At 33.7% G+C, this 26,773-nt stretch overlaps 1 protein-coding gene across 1 annotated transcript in view; it reads left to right on the top strand.

The window, feature by feature from the left end:
* Positions 1 to 26,572, top strand: part of LOC106075204 (peroxidasin homolog) — a 51,718-nt gene extending 25,146 nt beyond the window's left edge. Inside the window, exons 2-27 of the mRNA XM_056031059.1 lie at positions 3,966 to 4,037; positions 4,366 to 4,437; positions 5,327 to 5,398; positions 6,092 to 6,163; positions 7,709 to 7,872; positions 9,287 to 9,404; positions 10,228 to 10,397; positions 11,032 to 11,304; positions 12,623 to 12,739; positions 13,315 to 13,476; positions 13,974 to 14,137; positions 14,440 to 14,551; positions 14,892 to 15,022; positions 15,279 to 15,414; positions 16,434 to 16,667; positions 17,289 to 17,455; positions 18,022 to 18,331; positions 18,847 to 19,091; positions 19,247 to 19,589; positions 20,505 to 20,735; positions 21,803 to 21,920; positions 22,608 to 22,816; positions 23,258 to 23,367; positions 23,570 to 23,773; positions 24,484 to 24,601; positions 25,378 to 26,572. Of these exons, the coding sequence (XP_055887034.1) occupies positions 3,966 to 4,037; positions 4,366 to 4,437; positions 5,327 to 5,398; positions 6,092 to 6,163; positions 7,709 to 7,872; positions 9,287 to 9,404; positions 10,228 to 10,397; positions 11,032 to 11,304; positions 12,623 to 12,739; positions 13,315 to 13,476; positions 13,974 to 14,137; positions 14,440 to 14,551; positions 14,892 to 15,022; positions 15,279 to 15,414; positions 16,434 to 16,667; positions 17,289 to 17,455; positions 18,022 to 18,331; positions 18,847 to 19,091; positions 19,247 to 19,589; positions 20,505 to 20,735; positions 21,803 to 21,920; positions 22,608 to 22,816; positions 23,258 to 23,367; positions 23,570 to 23,773; positions 24,484 to 24,600 (4,123 nt within the window). The 3' untranslated portion in view covers position 24,601; positions 25,378 to 26,572. The remainder of the gene's footprint in view (positions 1 to 3,965; positions 4,038 to 4,365; positions 4,438 to 5,326; positions 5,399 to 6,091; positions 6,164 to 7,708; positions 7,873 to 9,286; positions 9,405 to 10,227; positions 10,398 to 11,031; positions 11,305 to 12,622; positions 12,740 to 13,314; positions 13,477 to 13,973; positions 14,138 to 14,439; positions 14,552 to 14,891; positions 15,023 to 15,278; positions 15,415 to 16,433; positions 16,668 to 17,288; positions 17,456 to 18,021; positions 18,332 to 18,846; positions 19,092 to 19,246; positions 19,590 to 20,504; positions 20,736 to 21,802; positions 21,921 to 22,607; positions 22,817 to 23,257; positions 23,368 to 23,569; positions 23,774 to 24,483; positions 24,602 to 25,377) is intronic.
* The last annotated feature ends 201 nt before the right edge of the window (positions 26,573 to 26,773 follow it).

A 26,773-nucleotide genomic window follows, 5' to 3' on the forward strand; every position in this document is an offset into this window, starting at 1 on the left:
CGAATACCTCTACTGCCCTTCCCATCTAAACCCTTTGAGTGGGGGGGGCGGTCCTACTTTTATGGAGAAATCATAGTATGTGAACAAAATTAGTCGAATATCTATATAATATAAATAGGTGGAAGTGCGATACATTCAATCACCTTCACCCCCAACGGACAAACCAATACTTTTTCGTTTTTGTATTATAGTAAGAAATTACAAAATAAAAAAAAATCTGTCACTAATATAATTTATATATGCTATAAAGTAAATTCTTATATCGAGTCGCCCAACCTCTATTCTTTAATGCAAAATGCAATCATTAGCAGATATTATAAAAAGGAGGGAGGATTAATCGTTTTCGGTTTACCGCCCTTCCCCTTTCCAGACAGAGTTTGTGTAATTTGAAACTAATTTCACATGAATTTATCATAACTATTTTAAGAAAGACTTTGCTTTGAAAAAGTTATAATTCAAACGAAATTTTTCAATATATCAGTCACGGTTGAGATGAGTTCAAAAGCCAGATAATCTTTTCCTAGTCGACTTTTTCCAACCTTTACTCTATCTCATATTTTTCTAGTTAAATAAATTTAGGACTATAACTCACAATTTATGCTTACATTTTATTGAATATTATTAATCGAATTTTTTTTTCGGCGGCGATCCTCAAAGCCTTAATCTAAATATGTTGGGTATCTTATCTTTTCAAAGAACAAATCGGTTGTATTTGCAATGTATTAAGGGACTATAAATTCATATTAGAATATTAGAATATTTTTCCATATTATTCAAAAGGCCCTTTATAATAGAATGAATAATGAGCTGTAGGTCAGGAGAATGCGTTACTGCAGTGAAGAATGCCAAAAAAACGCTTTTAGCGTTGAGGTTTCGCCCCGAACCTCACTGATGAATAATAAGCTGTAGATGTCAGGAGAATGCGTTTCTACAGTGAAGAATGCAAGAAAACGCTTTTGGAGTCGGGGCTTCGCCGCGAACCCCACTAATAAACAATGAGCTGTAGATGTCAGGAGAATGCGTTTCTGCAGTGAAAAATGCAAGAAAACGTCGGAGCTTCGCCCCGAACCCCACAAATAAGTAATAAGCTGTAGATGTCAGGAGAATGCGTTTCTGCAGTGAAAAATGCAAGAAAACGCTTTTTGCGTCGGGCGAACCCCACTGATAAACAATGAGCTGTAGATGTCAGGAGAATGCGTTTCTGCAGTGAAAAATGCAAGAAAACGTCGGGGCTTCGCCCCGAACCCCACAAATAAGTAATAAGCTGTAGATGTCAGGAGAATGCGTTTCTGCAGTGAAGAATGCAAGAAAACGCTTTTGGAGTCGGGGCTTCGCCGCGAACCCCACTAATAAACAATGAGCTGTAGATGTCAGGAGAATGCGTTTCTGCAGTGAAAAATGCAAGAAAACGTCGGGGCTTCGCCCCGAACCCCACAAATAAGTAATAAGCTGTAGATGTCAGGAGAATGCGTTTCTGCAGTGAAGAATGCAAGAAAACGCTTTTGGAGTCGGGGCTTCGCCGCGAACCCCCCTAATAAACAATGAGCTGTAGATGTCAGGAGAATGCGTTTCTGCAGTGAAAAATGCAAGAAAACGTGGGGGCTTCGCCCCGAACCCCACAAATAAGTAATAAGCTGTAGATGTCAGGAGAATGCGTTTCTGCAGTGAAAAATGCAAGAAAACGCTTTTTGCGTCGGGCGAACCCCACTGATAAACAATGAGCTGTAGATGTCAGGAGAATGCGTTTCTGCAGTGAAAAATGCAAGAAAACGTCGGGGCTTCGGCCCGAACCCCACAAATAAGTAATAAGCTGTAGATGTCAGGAGAATGCGTTTCTGCAGTGAAAAATGCAAGAAAACGCTTTTTGCGTCGGGCGAACCCCACTGATAAACAATGAGCTGTAGATGTCAGGAGAATGCGTTTCTGCAGTGAAAAATGCAAGAAAACGCTTTTTGCGTCGGGGCTTCGCCCCGAACCCCACTGATAAATAATGAGCTGTAGATGTCAGGAGAAAGCGTTTCTGCAGTGAAAAATGCAAGAAAGCGCTTTTGATTGTCGGGGCTTCGCCCCGAACCCCACTGAGGAAACTTACAGCGCTTTCCCAGACCCCCAAGCGTGTAAGAGAAAGGCCTCAACATGACTGTTTTTTTTTTTCCTGTTTTTTTTTTCGCCGAAGATTGAGAAACAGTCTTATTTTATTCTCATATATCGAATATATATATATATATATATATATATACATATATCGAATGCTGTACGCACGTTTATGCATAGGGTTAGGGTTTACTGGGCGTTAGGGTTAGGGTTTGGAAAAAAATCGCCCCCCCCCTCCAAAGTTCTGGATCCGCCAGTGCCCAATAGAATCTACTCCCCCCTCCCATAAGCGCCATAAAGATCAACTCAGTCGCCATTTTGCTCTCGCTCTCACTACCATAGAGGAAAGTAGCTGGCAGCATACGACCTCTGAAAGAGACAGCTAAAGAACTCTCACAAAGGTCGCGGGACACACATTTGACGCCCAAAGAAAAGCCGTTGTTAAAAATTGGTGCAGAAGTAAAGAAAACGCAAATAGACTCTCGGCGGACAACGCCCTTGTCTGTATCAGATGTGGAAAAATATGCAGGTTGCTAGTGAGTTTACGTGGCCTTGTCAAACACTGCACTCATTCTTAATCTTCCAAATCGAAGCCATTTCCATTATTATTATTAATGTAAGACCATATTAAAAAAAATTAAAAGCACAAGATGATGTCATTGAAATTTGTAACCATTTACTGAAATGTTTCATCCAATACACACGTACATTTTTAAAGTCTAGTGTTCACTTTGCCTTTTCCCCCCTCCTTTGTAAGGCTTGGTCCTCATTTTGTGTCCCCCTTTTGGCTTGAAAGCTTTTGGTAATCCTAAAAGGGCCTCATATGTAAAAGCTGAAAACCATTGATGTAGATCTAGAACGAGAGTCATACACTTACACCAACACCACTACATGATTTCCTAGGACAACAGATTACTAGAACTACTGACGTAGCCCATGAAACATTCAAGAAAAATGTACACCAAGAGTGAATTTCTGTGATTAATGTAATGAGGAACATTCCCTATAATGACTGGTACACTTATAATAAACAATAGGCCTACACGTAGGCTATATATAGGCCTACATACACCGATACATTGGATAGTTTTTTTCCCTTTAGAGATAATTAGAAAAACAAAAGTTTTTCAAACAGTAGCCTACGACACTTTATCGTCATCTTAATTGAAGCTTGCCATTGTCAATGATTTATAATGTTGCAACCGATGAGAGTGCTAAAAGTAGCAGTGATTCTCGATCTTACACATCAACAACACATATAGCCCGCGGGCCGTAGTTTTGGTAGCACTAAAAATAAGTATCACCGTACGGGGTGTAAAAACACAACAAAACAAGTTTTATGCTGTGATAAAAGGCTCTTAGATTGGCGGAGCGTGCACATGAAATGGTTAAATAAAGCTAAATTCTCTCCGCACACGAGTTTTTGCTTATGCCATTGCTGAATTTTAGACACGTGTTCAGCCTCGTTTTGGTAATCAGGGGCTGATGACTAGTTCCGAACAAAATCTTTTCTTATACAGACGTTACTTCAAAAAAGAAGATGATTACGTCCTAAGCGTAATGCATTTACTGATTTAGTCATGCATATTAACCAATTACCTAAATTCTGCCAAGTCTCTGGTTTCCTGGCTAGTTCAGGCAACCCATTCCATGCTCTTATAGCACTAAGGAAGAAGGAGCATTTGACATTTGTACAAATTTGTAATAGTAATAGCATATGGAGCGAGGAATGTGCCCTTATCCATGGACATTTTTTTTTTTTTAAATAAGGGTCTTTTTTTTTTTCCAAGTTTTAGACCTTTTATTTATTTTTGTTTCTTTTGGTGCAACATCAAATAATAAATAATTCACTTTTTTTCTTCTGTTTTCAGAGATTTTAGATTTAACAAAATAAAAAGAATTCCAAGAGGCAGTTTCCCAACACTACCTAACCTAAATACGTTGTAAGTAGGCCTACATTTCCCTTAGAGAATCAGTGTTTTTTTTTATATAAACATAGATCTATAAAAAGCTATAAAGTTTTTGTGTGTGAAGTGTGTTTGATTAAACAGATTTTAAAGTGTTTTCACACCTGGCTCCTATCTTGGTAACACTGCTGCTTCTGTTAGCTAATATTAAGATGTGTTGCCTTTTCTTTCATTTTTGATGCCCTGCTATGTAAATATATCAGCATCATTTTCAGGCTATCATTTAAAGAATTTAGTACCGGTAATAAAAGTAATACATTCATTTCATTCATACCATTTCTCATATACTTTGTTTTTATTTCAGACTTTTAAATAATAACGAGTTAGAAGAAATTGAAGAAGATGCCTTTCAAGGTTTGCCAGAACTACGATTCCTGTAAGAAGTTGTCAATGTTGTAAATTGAAACAAATACAATAAAACCTTAATAGGTATTTTTTAGGATATTTCTGGCAGGCTGGTCTTACTAGATGTTAAAATATTTAGGACATGTGATACATTGTAAAAATGACCTATTGTCAGAAATAAAGAAACAACAGATATTTCTATAACAAACAAGACATACTTAATAGCAAAAATATATCAAGGAAAATCAAAGAAATCTATTTACAAAACCACCATAAGACCAGTAACCATTTATGCAAATGAAACCTGGACATTGAGAAAAACAGCAGAAAATCTGCTAAATACTGGTGCTTAGAAAAAGAAAATCCTAAAAAAAATGTAGGGTGAGATACAAGACGAAACTGGAAGTGTGCAGAAACTAAGAGATATACAAATAATATAAAGACCCCTCCATAGAGATGGAAATAAAAAAGAACATTATATTGGGCAGGTCACTTTGAAAGAATATAGAGAATACAGGAGCAATGATTGTTCACCAGAAAAATCCAAAAGGCAGGCACCCCAAAAACAGACCATGAGTAGGGTGGCTTCATGATGTACAACAGTTAAGAGTTTGGATATGGAGACCAAAAGCACAGGATAGATCTGAATTGAAAGAGATGTTGAAGCAGGTTGTGATGGATAAGACTCATTAGTCCCTACTCATGGTGGTCCAACTTCAGTGTCTGCCAAAGCTGTTCCAGAAAGAAAAGAAAAAATAATTAAACAATTTAAACAGTTTTAAAGCAAGATCCCTACTCACATTTAAAGTTAAACCTTGTCTTCTCACAGTATGTGATTATGATAGATTGTTTGATGCATTCACCCTATTCACATAAGCCAAAAAAAAAAATGAAAATATGTAATTTATTTTTCAACACAGGTATCTTTACAAAAACAAGATTTCAAAAATTCATCCAAATGCTTTCCGTAGCCTTTCTCATTTGGAGCAACTGTAAGTACATTCAATGTATTTGTTCACTATCATACAGACCTATATAAATTATTGATATTGGATGGTGATATAAGGAAAAGGAATTGTAAAAAAAAAAAGATAAGTTTTGAATAAAACAAAATAAAACAATATAAAATGTGCCTCAGTATGTTACAACAGCATTCACTGCACTATGATGTAGTGAAAATGTTTTTGTCTCCCTTTTTTTTTCTACCATATAGAAATATCCAAATTTATAAAAATGGGTGATGACCAGATGCAGGAATATAAATAATGTTGCAAACACATACTATATTAAAGATAAAAAGTTCTTTTTCAGATATCAGCTTTCGCTGTAGCCATTAGTTTAGTTGTTGAGGGTATTATGTAATTATTACGACTCCAATCATATTAACATAATACCTCCACACACCCCAAGTTTAAGCTAGGTACTAAGAAGATGTACCTGAAAGTAGTTTAACTGTGTCATTACAATTGATGAGATTTCACCTTAGAAATGCACAATTATATGTTTAGTGCCTTAATATGATTCACTAAGATACAAAGAATAAAAGTGTACAAAAATTAAAACCTTTGAGAAAAAACTAGTCTATAAAGATAAAGATGTTTGTTCTATTATCAACTATTATATAGGAAGACAAAGGTAGGATGTCTAAACCTGCACTAATCTATATAATTTTTACTTGTCCACAGTTCTCTGCACAGCAATCTACTCACTAAGTTTCCTGAACACTTATTTGACAACAATCCCAACCTTAAAAGGCTGTAAGATAATTAATTACTGTTACTAGTAGTAGTTACTGTTGTCTTTTTGTGTATGTTGCATTTTTTTTTTCTTACTGTTTTATTAAAATCACTGTGTCCAAATATTTTTTTTTCAAATGTTAAATAGATACAAATAAAAAAAAGCAACTTCAAAACAACATAAATTGCAGGATTTAAACAAAAACCAGCTCTGAATTTCTTTATCTTTGCGTGTCCAACTTCAAAAAAAAAGGGAAAGGGAGATCTATAACTTGAGCTGCCAATTTAGCACTTTCTCTGTACTTCTTGTTGTCAAGTTACTGTGATTTCTGTTAATTCAGTGCCCAGCTTGTATTTGTAAGCTCATGGAAGAGGGAAGTACATTTTGGATAATGGTTTCTTATAATGTTTTTTGTTTGGTGTAATGCACAAATTGTAAGACAAATTTCCTTACGGATAATAAAGATTATTATTATTATTATTATTATTATTATTATTATTAACTAGAATGGTATTGCAAATAAATTAGAATATTACAACATTAATAAATATGTTATATAACTGTCACGATCATCAATGGTGTTGATGTCACAATCTAAGATGGTGCTACTGTCACGATCAGACTTGAACTATATTGTACCATCAATGATCGTGATTGCCGAGGATCTTGAAATGATCTTTCGATAAGATGATCGTATAGAAGTAGACAGATCTATGTTGATAATACGATCATACAGAATGTTGCCAATTGATAAGAGGATCATCTAGGTCTAGGAGTTACTACTTGACAAATATGATCTAAGTACGTTCTAAATTCAATGAAGAAACTTCTCTTCGTCCAAAAACAATTACTTTAATTAATAACTTGAAAACACTATTCACAAATAGTTAAAATGGTTAAAATGTACTTGAATTGAATCTACACAATAGTATATCTGAGTCTTGATACAAATAAAATATATATTCTCAATTTCACGTTACATACAAGTTAGATGTTAACACTACAACTTCCGAGACAAGACTGGCCGGGAGCTACACGCTTCATCCGGGCTTCAGCTCGTAATCACGTGATCAACAACTTACCCCTCCCAGACCAACCAATCATTGCAGTCTAATGTACAACAATTAACTTTCGGAACCAATGGAGTACATTTAATTACATGCTTGTTTTTTTTTCCCAGCTATGTCAAGCTATGTCGGCAAACAACCCGAAACTGTTACCATTTATGGTAATAGTGTACATGACAATAACATTTACAAGGCAGTAAGATCATTGTGTTTAGGCCTAATAACCTACTCACTGGCTATGCTCAAAAGTAATTACATAGTGGACATTAACATTTCTTTATCCACATAGATGAGCCAGATTAGCCTTTGTCTTACACCAGTTTTCTGTCAAGTCCATTTCCAAAAATCTCATTCTCAATGTCTTACTGACTGGCAGTAAGGATCAAATAGAATCCAGTCAGGCAGTAGCATGCTTGTAAGTGGGCCAGAATGACTTGTTCTTCTCTCTTTAAGACATTGTAGAAATGTATATATCACAATAGGAAAATTATTTCCCAGACGGTTAGACTCCAACTCTCTTATGTGTGACTGTGATATGATGTGGCTAGCAGACATGTTAAAGGAGAAACAAGGCTTCACTCAGGCTGCGGTCATATGTAAATATCCCAGCAAATTCCAGGGGAGGTCACTTATGGCTATTTCCAAAGAAGACTTTCACTGTGGTAGGTATTTTCAAATAGTCATTTGTCACCCCCACCCCCTCTTATTTATCACATTCCATTTTTACTAAAACAATATAAATAGGTTAAAAATGATTGCAACAAATTATGTTTTTATTTTTAAATCATTTAAATTGTTGTCAATTTTTTAAGCAAAAAAAAGAAACTATTGAAATGGTGATTAATGATAGAAATTTAATGCAATGCACATTTCTTCCGTAATTACAAAGCTAATATTAAGTCTCTCCATATTTCGCGTGTATGTTTGGATTCTAAAAAAATATCTTTAAAAATTGTATATATTAAATACTACTTATATTTCAATCATTTTATTCTAAAGATTGTACAACAAATTTTTTTTTTTGAGGTAAAATAATTATTTAGAAAGTAATGCATTAAGGCTTGCAAATACATTGCTCCAGTATAAAACCAAGACATTTTGTGTTATATGTACACATGTATATTTATACAATTCTAATATAGCACACAAAAAGAAAAACAATTTACATTGGCTTTAAATTCAACACTAGTTCATTAACACCAGCAGAAGGGAGAAATGGCTGGAGTTTGTTATCTTGACATCCCTGAGGGGAATGTTAAAATTAATGTCTTTGTAAAAAAGAAGAGCTACTTTATTTGGGGATTGACTTTTTAACTCCAAATTGTTTACTTGAATGTTATCTTTTTTCTTGAATGTTTACCCATGAGAAATTGCTTTAGAAAGCAAATATTTTTTATAAAAAATATTTTGAACATACTGAGATGATAAAAGACTTATATGAAGAAAATACAAAAATGTTAAGTTTTTTGCAGGAATGAAAAAGAAACTGAACAATTCAATAGGAGAATCTAAATGAAGTGGAGTGTCCTTTTGGCTTATTAACACTAACTATCCCCAAAATGATTATATGGTTAAGATCAGCAATAAAAAAAAAGTAAAGTACTTTCAGACCTTGCAATCTATAGCTCAGATGATGTAAATGCCATCTGTTTCTATAGCTCGTAGTTAAACAAAGGTGTTATTTGACCAGCACAACAGCCAACCACCTTTATTGAACCCAACTAATGTCAGGTACCCATTAAAGTTGAGTTGACTCAGGGACATCCTAAAAACCCTGAAACTAAAAAACCCAGGCACTCAGATTTGAACCTGAGACCTCTCTATTTGGAAGCCAAGATCTCAGCTCCCCCCCCCCCCCCCCCAATTCCATATGAACAATGACAATATAAACAAAAATGAATCCCAATTATTTTTTATTTTGAAGATGCCCTTTAGTTGTTTTTTTGTGTGCAAAAACATCTCTATGTAGAGACCCCCAAATACCTGTTGTTGTTTTTTTGTTATATTTATTAATGCTGATTCCAAATGATTGCTTATTTCTTTGAAAGAGTCAATTGAAACAAAACTTTGTTTCAGAAAAACCCAAGATCACAATGGAGCCTAAGAGTGTTGATGTCACATTTGGCAACACAGTTTACTTCTCCTGTCGAGCAGAGGGTGACCCACAGCCAGAGATAACATGGCTACACAATGAGTACGTTTTGTCTCAAGACATTTTACATAAAGCTTGATTCTATTCATATAAGATTTGGAACTTGATTTCCATTGTGCTCTGACAAACCTCATTTGGGTTGCTATTGTTATAAGAAACATAAGTCTTCATAATATGTATCTTTTTTTTTTAACCCTTTTGTTAGGACACCCACAAATAAACAATTATGTTACTCATCTAAAATGCACATATGTTATTTAAACATTTATATTTGTAAAATAAAAAAATGCTCCAGGATTTAACATTGTAGTGATATTGATTGTTGAAAGAAATATTTTGTTGTGCAAAACATGAAACTTTTGTTTAAAAAATGTCACTGCATTAGATATTTTGAATATAGAAACTTTAGTTTAAAATAGTTTACTTGAGTGAATCAAACCTTCCCATTCACTTTCATGCTAATCTCTACTAGATGTTTGGCAATGGTGAGTGAGTTAAGCCATCCATCCATCCCAGTGGGCAGCCCATGGAAGGCTCTGGCCTGCCCATGTTATGTAATTAAAGAAGGGCTTAAATAAGGGCTATTTGAAAACGGTTGTGTTATACAGGTGGATTTTTATTAAGATATGATCCAGGTGGATTGTATAAAGATTAGTTAATGTGCTTTCAGTGTAATGCAATGAAATATTTGTACAGTTGTGAAGTGGCCTGCTCATAAATGGGCCAGATAATTTGAATTATTTATTTATCATCCACTTTTCAATGATAAACTATGTGAATAAACTATTTGTTTCTGTCATATTCAGGTCACCTATTAATACTTAAATACTTCTTTCTTTTTTTTTCTCTTTGCTTTTGTTTCTAGTAATGTCATTAATCCTGGTTCTGAAGAGAGATATAAAATTATGGCTGATGGAACGTTGATGATAGAAGGGGCTCAAGATTCTGACAAAGGTTTTTATGAGTGTATGGCAAGGAATGCTGCAGGAATGACCAAAGCTAATAAAGTCGAGCTTAGATATCTAAGTGATGAAGGTAATATTTTTTATCAGGATATTTTTTCCCCCTTGAGATTGATTGTTTAGTTAGAGACAATGAGAACAAAATAAAACATTTATTTACTGTATTAAGTCATATAAAAGTAATTAACAGGTATGCTTGTAACTGAATGTATTGATTTTAAATGAATCAAGTTTAAAGTCATAAACTATTGACAAACTATAAAAGTAAGCTAATGAGTACACAAATATAATATATTTCTAATAATGTATAAATCACATTTTCCAATATAAAGGAAGTTCTTCTGAGGCATTTATTGAATGTCGATGATTCATAAAGTTAAACATAAAAGTCATAAACTATTGGCAAACTACTAAGGTAATCTAATGAGTACACAAATACATGGCAACGATTGTGTAAAATATGTTATGTATTTCAATGTAGCAAAGTTCTTGTGAGGCACTGTTCAGTGAAGTGTAGCCAGAAGTAACACTTGGAAGATAAAGTATTTCTTGTGGAATTTTGAATGATATGGTAGCGATTTGCAATTTGATCTTTCAAAATGTTTATAACACCACCATTGAAATATATATGAACTAAACACATCTTGTATCTTGACATTATAATCAAAGTTGTTATCATAATTTAATCTCTTTGATCATTTGTCTAGCTGTTATGCCTAAGTTCATGGAAGCTCCAAGTGATGTCTCTGTTATAGAGGGTGATGATGTAGTATTGCCATGCCAAGCTTCTGGGAAACCTCGCCCCGAGATCACCTGGAATATCAATTCTGAGCCAGTAACCTCAAACATACGAATGCGAACACTGGCAAATGGGTCACTGTCTATCATAAATATTCGTGTCTCTGATGCAGGGCGCTATGTATGTCAGGCCTCTAATTCTGTCCAGACAATAACTACAGTAGCAAATGTCAGAGTGCTAGGTTTGTATATTTTAATTTATTTCTTTTCATTGATCCATATTCATAATTGATAACTGCTTGAATTGTGCAAATGTACCAAAATACTTTTAAAAAAAAACTAATTTACTATTGACATATTAGGAAGACACAAAGATAAAGGCACATTCCTTGTTCCATATGCTAGGGCAAATTTGTACAAATGCTCCTTCTTTCCTAGTGGGTTGCCTGAGCCAGCCAGGAAAACCAATTACTTGGCAGAATTTAAGACACTGGTTAACATGCATGACTAGATTGACCTAGGCACAGGCGTAGGGTGTAAGCATTTTCTTTTTTTGAAATAACGTCTGTATTTTATAAGAAGATTAATATTTAAATTTGTAAAAGTTCCATAAAAGACTTAATTATTAAAAGGGCAAACAATGTTAATTGAATGTTTTCTAAAGCCAATTATTTCCATTAGATTTAACCAACTATCTTTATCTATAAGTTGAAACTAAGATCTCTATTAAAACATTCAAGAATAATGTGTGTGGCTTTATGTGGTATATTATTATTATTATTATTATTATAGCTTTTATATAGCACTACTTTCATGCTTATATGTTCAGAGCGCTTTTTGGTCCAATCTCATTTGTGGACCAAGCCAAGTTCAAGCCCACATGGCCTCTTGACAACGCTTCCCATATATATATATGGGTTGCCTTTCATAACATTTGGATTTGAAGACAATGCCATGTCATTATCATATATTTGTTCAGACCTGTGTCTCATCATTTTAAACAATTAGTGGACAAATATCTTAAGATCTATACATGAAAACTAATTAATTTATGCTCATCAGGCATGTACAGATAAGCTACCTTCTCACACTACAAAGATTCTAGAACTAATTTTCTTACATACATTCTACATCCTTCATTATGTAAATCTTTCAGTCTCTGCATTAATGAAAAAATATATTCATAACTCTGTTCTACTCCTACATCAAATCCCAGTCTTAACAAAAGAGCCAGTACATTAAACTACTGAGTCTAGACATCATTGTATAAAAATCTCAACATTAAACCCTGAACTTAAAAGCTTTATCTCTTAGCAACCTTATCTTTTATGATATCCATAGTTAAATTTTCAAACAATTCAGAAGTATTAGACTTAACTTACCTCTTTGGAACAGTTAAAAAAGCTTAAACCATATTTCTTTCAGTCCAACCAATTATGGAATAGTCCCTCCCCCTTCCCCCCCCCCCCCCCAATTCAGTTATGTCTTTAAGATACTCATTTATATTGTGACTTAGCTTTGGTCTTAGGGTAAGTAAAACAGCTTATATATTTCTTTTAGTTCGCCCAGTGATTGTTTTGCCCCCTGATAATGTCAGAGGCTCTCCAGGTGCCACAGTTAGCTTCAATTGTCAAGCTAGAGGAGACAGTCAACCTGTTTTGTATTGGAGCAAAGATGGTAATACAATAAAGCAGTTTAAACTCTTCAATTATTAAGAATACATTAAGATAAGTATGTTTTATTAAAGAGAAGTCTTATAAATCTTATATTGAAAATATTTTATGTTAAAAACAAAAAACAAAAAAAAAATGGTTGTCCAAAGCAAAGCAGAAATAAATAAATGAAGGTATAAAGGAAATTGAAGAAGAAATTTTGTACACTTTCATTTTTACTTTCTTGAAATCCATATTCCTTAATAATTTTTTTTATGAACCATTTTAGTTGCCCTATAACTATATTAATTATAACTTAATGTTGTGACAAATTTCTAACTTTCTCTGAAGTAAACAAGAGAAGGTGTGCATAATTAGAACAATGTAAATTATTGTCAATGGTTGAACTTAAATGTATGGGAAACATTTTCCCAAGAAGCACATTAATAACTTTTTCATCCTGTAGCAGGATGTTAGGAAGGTTAAAAAAAGTTCAGTAACTCTTAGAATTATTTATTTCTGTTTACACTTTCCTTGCTCTCTGCTTCCCCCTTTTTTTTTAGATTCTCAATCCTGTTTAATGCAACAATGTTTCCCCAGGCAGCCCATTACCCAATAATGGCAGATTTGAAATTTTGAGAAATGGAGAGACACTGAGAATCAACAGTGCTGTAGCAGCAGATCAAGGAACTTACACTTGTAAGGCAGAGAATGCTGCTGGTTCAGTTTCTGCAAATGCCCGGCTATTTTTCCCAGAAAATGGTGTGTATCTAGTTTAAGATAAACTGTTGTTAATATTTTTAGTGAATCATTTTTTTTTACTGCAAGCATCACCTTTATCTTTGGCATCTGTTCTCATAAATTAAAGGGATGTTTAGATGGATGACATATTCACTTGGCTATTTATAAAGTGGGCTCAAGTTTGAATACCAACTTGAGCTGAATGCTTAAAGACAGCACAGAAATCTTCTTCCTCTCCAAACATTTCCACATAAGACATTGAATCATAGTGCACTGAGCATGCCATAAAGTATGAAAGATGTGATGTAGACTAAAGCAATTGCAATAATTTCTTACTTTCCGTTATTGCGGGATGGTGGTAGATAGAAGCAGACAGGGTTTAAACTTGGGACTTTTGTGATAGCATTCTGAAGTGCATAACACAGATGCCCACACAGCCAACTTGCAAATTAGTTACCAGCAATTGATACGCCAGATTTTTGGGTTCATGGTTCTTTTTCACCAAATTTATTTTTCAGTGATTTCAGTCCAACCAAGTTTTTCTCAATCCACTGATCTTGTGTCTGCTGTGGTTGGGAATGCTCTAACCATTCAGTGTGTTGCTGAAGGGAGACCAGAACCTATATATGAATGGATCAGAGATGGAAGAGTTATCCACAATAGGAACAGAATCGTCATTCAGGTATAAAGATGATATAAAAAATAAACTACAGTCTACCATTTGTTGAGTTCTTTTCTTTTTTTTTAACTGATTTATTATAGCTAAATAATTCCTAAATAATTGTTGAATAGTGAGCAAAAATTATTAAAAAGAAATTATTTATTCCCAAAAATTTACTTTATGTAAGTTTCCTTTTTATTTTCAAGATTATTTTTTTTGGTTCATGATAAAATTTTAAGAATTTCCAGGCAATTATTTTGCGAATGCTTTATTTTTCCCTATACAATGCTAATATTTTATTATTAAGTATTATCTATAAACAGGGAGGAATTTTAACTATCAATGGAGTAAATCGTATTGATGCAGGCAGATATGATTGTGTAGCAGAAAATTCTCTTGGGAGAGCTACAAAATCTGTATTTTTACAAGTTGAAGGTCAGTAAATAAACCAATGTTAAGAAGAATTTATTTTCCAACAAATGTAGACCAGTTTTGTTATGTATTTGTTTATTATGTCTACCTTAGTGATTTGAATGTGGTTTTTTATTATCCTTTGCAAGCATTCCAGCAGTTAACATTGAACAGCATAAATCTAATCATGAATATTTAAAGGCAATAGTCATGTTTCAAATTGCACTAAGCTATTTTCATCATTTGATTTTAATATTTGTTAATACTTCCTTTCAGTTATGATCTCAAATTGAATATAGAATTTTAAATTGCAATTAATTTTGAAATAGTTTCATTTTTTAAAACAAATCATTAACTTTTCCAGATAATACAGTATCAAGAGCCGGAGACAGATTTGTCAGCAATGCTGTACCACAAGCTACTCAGCAAATCAACTATGCTATCAATGTCACACGCAATCAGTTGTTTAACCATAGCCGTGTGCACTCTGTCCAGGTAAAATACTAGTTATTAAACCTATACAGATAATAATTAAACTTATGATTACATTTAGCTAGTCTGATTCATGCTGAGACTGGAGATGTCTTTTAAAATAACCAAAAGTTCAATAGCCTCTATTATTTTACATACTGCTACACATTCAGATTTTCTCTAAAGGAGCTTGCTAGATGGTAAATGTTTTGTTAATTTATTTTACAGAAATAGCTATCCACAATAAGTTTTAACAAAAATGTAAATTTTGCTATTGCAGGATCTCATCTCTGCTATCCGCTATCCCTCCCCAGAATCTTTGGACTTTGTTCGAGCTGAAGAAATATTTGAACAGACCCTGGATATCATCTACCAACATGTGAATGAAGGACATAAGTACAATTTAACTGGGGCTGGTAATAAACCGTTTTAACTCTTTGACTGCAAGTCTCTACATCAGTGTACAAAAATGTAAAAAGTGAATTACAGATCTTAGTTACAGATCTTAGTTATCTTTCAAATCAGTTGAGTTAACAGAACCTATGTGCAAAAAGCACTCCCAGAGTGCCTAAAAGTAATCACTTTTCCATAAACAATTAGCTTACTGGCTTAGTAACTATTTTACTGCTTTATCTTGCCAAATCTGAGCTCTGTGGTTGCTCCTATTTGGGGCTTGCCTTTGTTTTGCCATATTTTCCTCATTGTTTGTTATTACCAGTCATTGACTTGTAGCACCAAACTGCTGATAGACAACTAAACCAGTAGGGGTAATATATCTTAAATAAAACTTCAAAAAACTTGAATAACTTCCTTGTGAACAATACTAAATAGAACTTTATTTATAATCTAGACAAAATCAACTTGTGATAAAATGAAATAAATGTAGTAGACTTAGGTAATAACATTTCGTAACAAAATCTAACTCACTACAATAACACAACCTTTCAGTCTCACATTCTGGAATCGTCTCTCCTAACTACCACCAAATGAAGACAATGCCACCTCTGTTGCATCATTCACAACCTAATCGCTAACCTCTTCCCACTGTCACCATAGAAACACACACACACACACACACCATAGCACTGTTCTTTCAATAACATTTATATTCTAGAATATTTTTTTTTTATAGTTGTCATGTAAGAAGCCAAAAAAGTATCTTAAAAAAAGCAACAGTTGATGCTTCAAAAAACTTTCACTAAGACATAAAATAATTGACAATTTCAACACCCCATTATCAAAGGGATTATTAGCAATGTTAACAAAACAATGTTTTGTGTGTATATCTTAGAAATTACAGAAAGTCATAATTTGATGCAAAATTAATCATTTTTATTTGATTATTTAACTTTTAATGTTAATAATGTTATGTCTGGAATGGAATTCAAAACTGTCAATGTCTAAAATAATTAGAAATGTTTGTTTTTTAATTCAGAAATCAGCTACCAAGAGCTGGTGTCTCCTGGCTATGTCAATCTTATTGCCAACTTATCAGGATGCTTAACCCAAATCCACTCAATAGATTGTTCAGATAGTTGTTTTCATAGACGCTATCGTACACTTGATGGCACCTGCAACAACTTCCAGAACCCCACCTGGGGTGCGGCAAACACTGCATTCATCAGACTGCTTCCTCCTATTTATGAAAATGGTTTTAACTCACCCGTGGGTAAGCTCACATATTTTTACTCAGAACTTTTGTAAGAAGAAATAAAATTATGGATGTTTAAAATAAGTTTCATTTCAGCAATAAGCATACAGTTTAAACTAGGTAGACACAAATGTTAGAAATACATAAGAGCAACTAAATACTGCCACTAATAGTAAATGTACTTTTCTAATATTCTTCTTCCACAAATATCAATACAGACTAATAAGTTTGAGATGTTCATTTAGAAATGAAGATTATTATGTCCTAGTACAAACTTCTTGCAAGACAGCAGGGGGGTAGCTACAGTTAGGATTTGAGCTCAGGACCATTGCAACAAAAGTCTGTATGTATACCTCATGATCATCAGTCATCTATATTAAGACTATTGGAGTAGAGCAGATTTTACTTTGGGTGATAATAAATTGTAGACATCAGCCAAATGAACGATTCAAAATAATTGAATGACAATGTTTATGTATCAGTCTTGGTGTAACCTAAACCGATATTGAAGTGTCCAAAGGCAATGAAGAAAGAGATGGCTACAATCTTTATGAGCCATCTAATTATTTCTTCATTAGAAACAAAACACAAATAGTGTACAAAATCATGTGATACCCTGGCATGTATTATACCTTTCAGGTTGGAACAAACACAAGTTGTACAGGGGAACACATTTGCCAAGTGCTCGTCTGGTCTCGTCTCTTCTCATGTCAGCAGATGATCAGATCATTAATGATGACAATTTTACTCACATGTTGATGCAGTGGGGACAATTTCTTGACCATGACCTAGATTTATCACCACAGGTTAGTGCAAGATAATTAAACAAAACAAACAAATGAAATAACTTTTATCTATCCCACTAGAATTTTACAATTATTATTAAAAGTCAAAATCATTGAATAATTAATATACGGTTTTAAAAGAGTGAGTGAAAAGATTGAACTAAAATTTGGAAATTGTTCTTTGTGGCTACAACAATGTTTTCTCTGGCCAAACCAAATTTTACTTAGCTTGAATTCAAATTAAGATGAATTATACTTTGCAACCTACTAGATATTACAATGCTCAGTTTAAATTAGGATGAGGGGAGCCTAAAACAAAGGCTGCTAACAGGAGTGAAGAAATACTCTTTTGGACTCAACAACTATTCTTGTTTATGTCAGCATTAAGATTTTATTTTACAATCAGTTTGGCAACTATTTCTTGGTACTAGTAATAGTATTGCATTCTACACTTGTTGAGCTTAACTGGCATGTGCTACTGTGTCTACTAATTTTCATGTTAAATATTGATTAATGCAGTTCATGTTAAAGGATGTATATTCTGTTTGTGACATATCTGAACACAAATAAGTATTATTCTATTGCAGGCACTAAGCTACGCCAGGTTCAGTGATGGAAGAAACTGTAATGAGACTTGTGAAAACACCAATCCTTGCTTCCCAATACCAGTGCCAGCCTCTGACCCACGCATCACTGAGCATTCCTGCCTGGGTTTCACCCGCAGCAGTGCCACATGCAACACTGATGCCACATCTTTATTCTACAAGACTTTGATGCCCAGACAACAGCTGAATGCCCTGACAGCCTTCATCGATGGCAGTATGATATATGGAAGCAATGAACGATTCTCAAACACTCTCAGAAACTTGGCTAGCAATAGAGGTCTACTTAGAGAAGGTATTCAAACACAACTAGTCCAACATACTTTATAGTGCTAATGTTAATAAAGAGTTGAGTTGTTTTTTTTCAATGCACAAGCTACCCTCACTAACTAGAGAAGGTATTCAAACACAACTAGTCCAACATACTTTATAGTGCTAATGTTAATAAAGAGTTGAGTTGTTGTTTTTTTCAATGCACAAGCTACCCTCACTAACTAGAAATGAAGCATTGCCTTAATCTGAGAAGCTCATTATACATTTTTTAAAAGCTTCTTGTATTATTATTATTAAATGATTATTTTTATTTTTTGCAGTTTTAAATTGTTTATAAAGATAGTATATCTTACAATAAGTATTTTACAGAAAACTATTCATAACCAGCAGTTTTATTTGGTTTTAGAGCTTGTAGGGTAGATAGCTCTAATTATTAATGACCTCTCTATGTATTAATATTGAAAAAAACACAATTCTTCTCTTTCGAATGATATACACATCTGAATTGGTTTACCTTGAATTTCTGAATTCTCACAGGTCCATCAAGTGTTCCAGCCAGACGTCTTCTCCCATTTGATGATGAGGATTTAATACATAGGGCAGACTGTCAGCTCGAGTCCAATAAACGCCATGTTCTCTGTTTCTTGGCTGGTGACCACAGAGCAAATGAGCAGCTGGCTCTAACAGCATTTCACACCCTGTGGATGAGGCAACACAACCATATTGCCACAGGACTTCAAAGGATAAACCCACACTGGGATGGAAATAAAATATTTTTTGAGGTTAGCAGTTGTGCTTGTGTTTAAACATTGTTTAAATAAATTCAGATTGGTTACATTAAAAACATTAAAGCTATAATTAGAGGAAATAAAATAATATTATACTCTACAAGAATAAAGCTTGATGCAATAATTAATATGAATTTTACTATTCCCAGGCTAGAAAGATAATAGGAGCTATAATACAGCACATCTCATATAAACATTGGCTGCCCAAAATCCTTGGTCCCAAAGGAATGACCATGCTGGGCAACTATACTGGCTACAAACCTGATGTGAATCCATCTATTGCTAATGAGTTTGCCACAGCAGCTCTAAGGTTTGGTCACACTCTGATCCAGCCATTGCTCTTCAGATTGAATGAATCATTTCAAGAGATTGAGCATGGACATCTTCCCTTACACAAGGCATTCTTTGCTCCATACAGGCTCATTGAGGAGGGCGGTATTGATCCCTTGATCAGAGGTCTGTTTGGAAGAGCCACCAAGAAAAGGATGCCAGGTTAGTTTTCCACATTAATTTCAACAAAAATTTAAGTTATAATTTAAAAAGGAATTTTGGACTGGGATAGATATATATATACTACCACAAAGCTATGCAACTTTCTTCTTTAAAATCATTGTCTACTATCACTAACATTTCTTTTAAGACTTCCTAGGGGTTTGCTTAATATCCCCATGGAGGATACTTGCTAAGGCTCAGAAATATTGGGTTACACATAAAAGTCAGCTAAGATTTTTTTAACCTATTTATGTGTGATGGTTCTGCATAACTATAGAACTTGTCTGTTGAGTTAAAATTTAAAAGCTTACTTAGTGTAATATCTGAAAAAAACATTAAGGTCAGTTGGCCACTTACCTTGCCACGTATTCACATAATATATTAATGAACCATTGCTCAGAAAAGAAGGCATCATGATTTATTCGTCCTATAGACTTCAAGACTATTCAGAATTCTAAATGATAACTTTAACAAAAAATCACTTTTGTAGAGTGTGTCTTTCATACTTCAGCATGCTCAGGGCACTCAAGTACAATATCTTTTGTGGCCTTGTAGTGAAAGGGAGTATCTAACAGAAGGTTTCCTTATAGGGCACTCAGAAAACAAAACTCAGCTTGAATCAACTCTTTTTTAGACTACATCTATTCAAACTAAAGCCCCCTGTTAGGTAGCCAAGTGGTTAATGCCACTCAGCCTAACCCCCTCAATGTATTGCTATTTTCACACCTTGTGGTTTATGCCACTCAGCCTAACCCCCTCAATGTATTGCTATTTTCACACCTTGTGGTTTATGCCACTCAGCCTAATCCCCTCAATGTATTGCTATTTTCACAGCTTGACTATTGGAATACTTAAGCTCTCAGGCCATGATACCACCAAGTTTAATTCCATTCTTTTATTTTTGTATTCCACTAGGTGAATTTCTCAACTCGGAACTTACAGAGAAACTTTTCATGATTTCTAACGCTATTGGTCAAGATCTTGCCTCTTTAAATGTCCAGAGAGGCCGAGATCATGGTCTTCAGTTTTATAATGACTACAGAGAGTTGTGTGGACTGAAACGAGCAAACAGATTTGAAGATTTACACAAAGAAATTCAATTTAAAGACACAAGAGACAAGTTGCATGCACTCTATGGACATCCAGGTATCCTACCTTTGCATGCTAATCTTATTTTTTTTTTACTTAATATCATTAAGGGAGGTAATTAACTTACATTTATTTTAAACACATAATTGTAAAAAAAAATACAGAGCTATCGAAAGGGAAAATACTCATAAAGTTTTAGTTTCAAGGGGATCACTTATTGAAATATGACAAAGAACCTTGGATAGTTCGTAATATAAATGCCCTTGTTAATTTTTTTTTTATGGTTGGGAATCTTATCTTAATGTCCCATTTCAATACTAAAAAAAAATTTAAAATGTTCCCTTTCAGACCTTACAATCTAAGGGAAAGTTGGCGTAAAGGCCATCTGTCTCTGTGGCCCTCTGTTAATGAGGGTGTCATGTGGCCAGCACAATGACCAACCGCCTTAACTTTCCTCAACTAATGTCAAGTACCAAATATAGAGTTGGGGGGACTCAGAGGCGCCCAAAGATTCTAAAATTAAAAATCCCAGTCTTCACCAGGATTCAAACCCAGGACCTTGGTTTGGACCAAGTACTTTATAGCTCAACCACCATGCCTCTAATACAATAATAGGCCCCTTGCAATAAAATGCAGAACAAGGCTTATCAACATGGAGTTAATTTCTTATACGGCCCATGAATCTACAAGACTGAGGCATTCTAATAAAAAAACTAAAGTAAAACTTTCATATCATCCAAAAAAATTCAGTTTTTAGAAATGTTACAAATGTGTTTGTTTCTTTCTAGATAACATTGATTTGTTACAAATGTGTTTGTTTCTAGATAACATTGATTTGTTACAAATGTGTTTGTTTCTAGATAACATTGATTTGTTACAAATGTGTTTGTTTCTTTCTAGATAACATTGATTTGTTACAAATGTGTTTGTTTCTAGATAACATTGATTTGTTACAAATGTGTTTGTTTCTAGATAACATTGATTTGTTACAAATGTGTTTGTTTCTAGATAACATTGATTTGTTACAAATGTGTTTCTTTCTAGATAACATTGATTTGTTACAAATGTGTTTGTTTCTTTTTAGATAACATTGATTTGTTACAAATGTGTTTGTTTCTTTTTAGATAACATTGATTTGTTTATTGGAGGAATAAGTGAAACAATGGTTGATGGTGCTAAAGTAGGGCCCACCTTCTTGTGCATCCTAACTGACCAGTTTAAGAGATTGCGAGATGGTGATAGGTAAATATGTCTGCAACATAGATAGGTTTTGATGAATGGACAGACTAACTGACATAGAGTTGATCTATGCATAGATAAGTACTTTGAGGTAACAATCTTTCTCAAAGAATGTCTAAGACTATTGAAATGTTCAAACTCTACATCAGTAATCTCCAGATGCCACTCCCACTACATAATGTATAAAGACTATACATATTAGGAAAATATGTTTCATAATAAACTGTGTCTCTGCAGCTTAGATCTTAATTAATGTGTCTATTTTAAAGTAATAAATTTCATTAAAATCACATCTTCAATTAGGAAAAGTATTTCTCTTTTTACAAAAAATTATCATTACTGAAATGCACAAACTCAATAAATAATTCAGCTTTAAATAAACATATGTAGGTCCTTCTAAAGCCAAAAAGTATCTATCTGAAAAGCCAGCAGCTCTGAATTTAAAGGTACTACACGTCATTGGCACAAATATGCAATTTTTATCAAGGTTAGCTTAATTATTATTACCAGTATTCTCTTGAACTGTTAGGGCGCCATTGGATTTCTGTTGAAGCGTCAGCCACAATCTCCTCTGTTTTCTTTGTAGATCATCAGCCATCTTTAATTGCAATTTCACTGTACAGCATTTTGCATGAATAGGCGTAGTTTTGTCTTCACATTTACACACACTGGCAAAATATTTTTATGCAGGTTTTGGTATGAAAGAGAAGGCATTTTCACACAAGAACAAATGTTTGCCCTTCAGCAGACAACTATAGCAACAGCCATATGTGACAGCAGTGATGGTATAACTCAAGTTCAGAAGGATGTCTTTATGCGCGTCCAAAGTGAAGATGAGTATGTCAGCTGCAATCAGATCCCGAGGCTAGATCTATCTCACTGGACAGACTGCTGTGAAGGTGAATAGTTTACTAACAAATCACTTTCCTAAACCAATGATCAGTGGGTGCCATAAGAGGGGTGGTAGAATCCACATCCTTTTTAAGACATTTTGATAGCTGCTTTATATTTCCATAATACTCTCATTGGGAAAAAAAATAAGGGAGAGAACTCTAAAAGAAATGGATGATATTAAAGCACCTACATTTCAAAAGCATTATTTTTCTTATAGTTGTCTTTACCCTATAGATCTCAGTGCTGACCTTTTATGTGTGTGTGTGCATGTGCTGCCTCAAGAAATTCTTGTAAATAAACATAGGAAGGGACTATTGAGTAGTTTGAACAGCAAAAAAAAAAAAAAGACGATATATCTCAAATTTTTAAAGAATATTACTTTGTAGATGCAATGCATTTCACAAACGCTGCAATATATATCTAAATGCTATATAATGTTTGAACAGACTGCAGATCCAGAGCAACGCTATCTGCCCCAAATAGATTCAGAGGGAGACGCTCAGCTGAATATAGCTACCCTGACCAGCGTCCAGTGAACACTAGCACAGAACATACAGTAGGCCTACATAGTTTCTTCCATCTTGAATCATACTTATCAAAGGCACACTCTTAAATTACTCTTATTTGTCTAACTATTTGTCTGCAAGCAAAATCTTTGCATTAATTATTAAATAATCTAGAAGTACTGAACTATATACATTTAAACAGCAATTGAAAGGAACACTAAAATAAGATTGATTTCCTCTTTCACTGACAAGGAGACTCCCAAAGCCACTGAGACTGTTCCAAGTACCAGTGAAAAGATGGAAAGAAAAAGTGAAGAGAAAGTAGAAAAGTTTCCAGTAGAAGAAGAAACCCAGCACTGTGAGAGAGAGGATGTTGATTTACTAGACAGTAGGCTGGAGGGGATGGAGGAAACTATGATGGAAATGGCACAAATAATCTCACAGCTCAAAAAGAAGGCAAGGCATTTTTTTTTAATCTCCTAGGCTTCATCTAAATTTAGAAAATAAAATATTAGATTCATTATACTTAACTCTCACACACATGCTAATTGTTTAGTTAGTCTCTATCAAACACTTCAAGCTGAAGTCATGGTTAGTTATAATAAAAATGTATTCATAGTAACTGTGAGTGATTTTATTATAAAGTACAGTAGTTAGCTTATTAAATTGCCTTTCTTTTGGTTACAAACCTAGATCATACCACAGGATTTCTTACAGCTTTCTTTTTTACCTTGATCTTTCCTGAGTGTATCTGAGATTTAAGCGTCGCTTATATATGGTTTTAAGAAAAGTCAATACCAGAATTTATAATTTGTCTTTTTGATTGTGAAGTGTGGTCCACAGAAAAGATGTCCATCAAGCAACTCACTTTGAATTGGAGGACGTCAGTTGTCTACCACCCCATCAGATGATCATTAGCAGGCTTATTGATCATTCTTTTTTGTAATAATTCTAATTTAAAAGAGAGATACCTGAATTCCTCCAATTCCATGGGCCACATTGTAATTAATTATTTTTAATGAAACTTTACCAAATTTTTTTTTTCTGGTAACTCCCAGTTCTGAACAGGTCCAATTCACTAGCATTTTGTATTTTTAATAATATTCTAGTACTATTTACCATGCTTTTAATGCTATCCCAAAACAATGTTTAACTCTTTTTATCAGATCCAAGTTTTAGAAACCACTAAGAGCAGTAGACATAAACAGAGCAGGGACCACAGCAAGAAGATAGTCAGGAAGGGTGAACATGAGTCAAGGAGGCTGCATCACTTGAACAATTAAGGTAGACATAATGCATGAACAAGTGGGTCTAGGTGTTCTGCTAGGACAAATATTGTGTGGAGCAGACCAAAGGGACAGCAAAGAATAAAGTTGCAATTGGTTTGTACTTATAAAACAACAATCACTGTTTCCTATTTATCTGCTACTTTCAATTATTGGTTATCTTCAGTTGTAAAACAACTGTGGTTTATCTCAAAGGAGGAAATGAAAACCTGGGCATTAGCTATGGTTGGAATGTTGTTTAAGCACTTACTATACAAGAAATTAACTTGAGAAGGAAACAGCAGATCATTATGTGTCAAAGGGGACATTTTTTTTAATGTTGGATGAAATTAAAAATCAACAGTTTGAAATGCACAATTTGCTATAGTAAGGGTTTCATAAAGATTTTCTGCATGGCTTATGGTTAAAACTAATGTGATATTGCTGGCTCTAATTTTAAAAGAAGTCTGTCATTCAATATTCATTTTAGATCACATGTACAGGTTTTATTATGGCAACTTATGTAATTATAGCAAATGTACTCAAATTGAATGATATATCACACCTCTAAAACAATAATTATTAATCATTTACCTACTGGACTTTTGTAGATGCTTCTCAACTGATATTTGTCAGATACTCTGGTAGAAATAATGCTGTCAGCCATGTTATGTTTGGCACATTGTCACTGTTCAGGCCAACCATCAACTTATTGTGACTCTTAGGCTTTTAATGTTTAAAAATATCACATTGCTGAGTGGCTACTTTCTCAAAATGGCTTTGTTTCTATCACAGGATGGTCATGTAGTCTGCCAAAGAGGTAACTGCTAAGGTGTAACCAAGTTTGTCACATACCCTTTGGAATACAGTTCAAGCATTGAATGCATAATGTCTGACATCCATGACTTGACAACTTGCCACCAGATCAAATAGAATTATCTCATTCTTTTTTTTTTTAAGAAATCACATTTATGTAGAGTGACATTCTTGAAAACAATTTCTAAAACAAAATATATTTTAATACAGCACCAGGAACTAGCAATACTATCAAGAAAATGAGTTGAGTTCTGTTGCTCAGCAGCCAATTCAAAATGAAAATGTTTTGATAACATTATTTTGGGGGAGGTGAAAAAAGGTGTTTTGTTGTCAATACTTTTATTGTCCACAAATATAGCTCTGGTCTAGTTCTCAAAGTATATTGTGATCAAATGGAATGCATGTATCATGTCCCTTGTTTTCTATACAGTTATGAACGATTTTCAGCTAGACAGTGTATGTAAACCAGCTTTTAGTATGTCATTGGATGGATTGAAAAATGATTTGATTCTTTGTTTTTGACACAACAGCTGATGGTAATACTCAATTTCATTTGTATCTATCCCAGAAGTTGATCATTCCAGTTTATCTTCCCTTCATTCTCACTCTTAGGACTGGAAGTATCTTTTAAATTGACTTTTAATCTTACTGTGACTTCCATGTAAGCTTTTAACATCTCTGTTGTAGAATGTACACTTTAGAAACAGCAGAATCATTTTTTTAATGCACTAGTTCACATTATAGACATTTATGTTTGTTTTATTTGTGATCACATTATAGACATTGATGTTTGTATTATTTGTAATCACATTATAGACATTTATGTTTGTATTATTTGTGATCACATTATAGACATTGATGTTTGTATTATTTGTAATCACATTATAGACATTTATGTTTGTATTATTTGTGATCACATTATAGACATTTATGTTTGTATTATTTGTGATCACATTATAGACATTGATGTTTGTATTATTTGTGAGTTTGTGACTTGAAAAAAAAAATCATTCAATATAGTACATGTGTGCCTTACAATGTGGTGAAATTTATTACAGTGTTAGGAGACTTGTATAGACCATAATAGTTGTAAAACCTTGAATGTGTATAATGAAACTAAGGAACTCTTGTTCCAGTACAACAAAAATAAAAAGCATGAGCAAAAACAACAAAACATTTCTCTTGTTTTTTTTGTTAAAATTTATTTCATTAATTATAACATGATGACAAACTAGAAATTAAATTTTAGTTTCAAATAATATAGCTTCAAAAATATTTGTAAAAAACTTGAACATCAACCGAACAAATCTCATATCTGAATTAATGCATAATACACATCATTTATAATTATATACAAAACAACTTAATAAAAAAA

Source organism: Biomphalaria glabrata, chromosome 5 (genome assembly GCF_947242115.1).
Source record: "Biomphalaria glabrata chromosome 5, xgBioGlab47.1, whole genome shotgun sequence".
NCBI lineage: Eukaryota > Metazoa > Mollusca > Gastropoda > Planorbidae > Biomphalaria > Biomphalaria glabrata.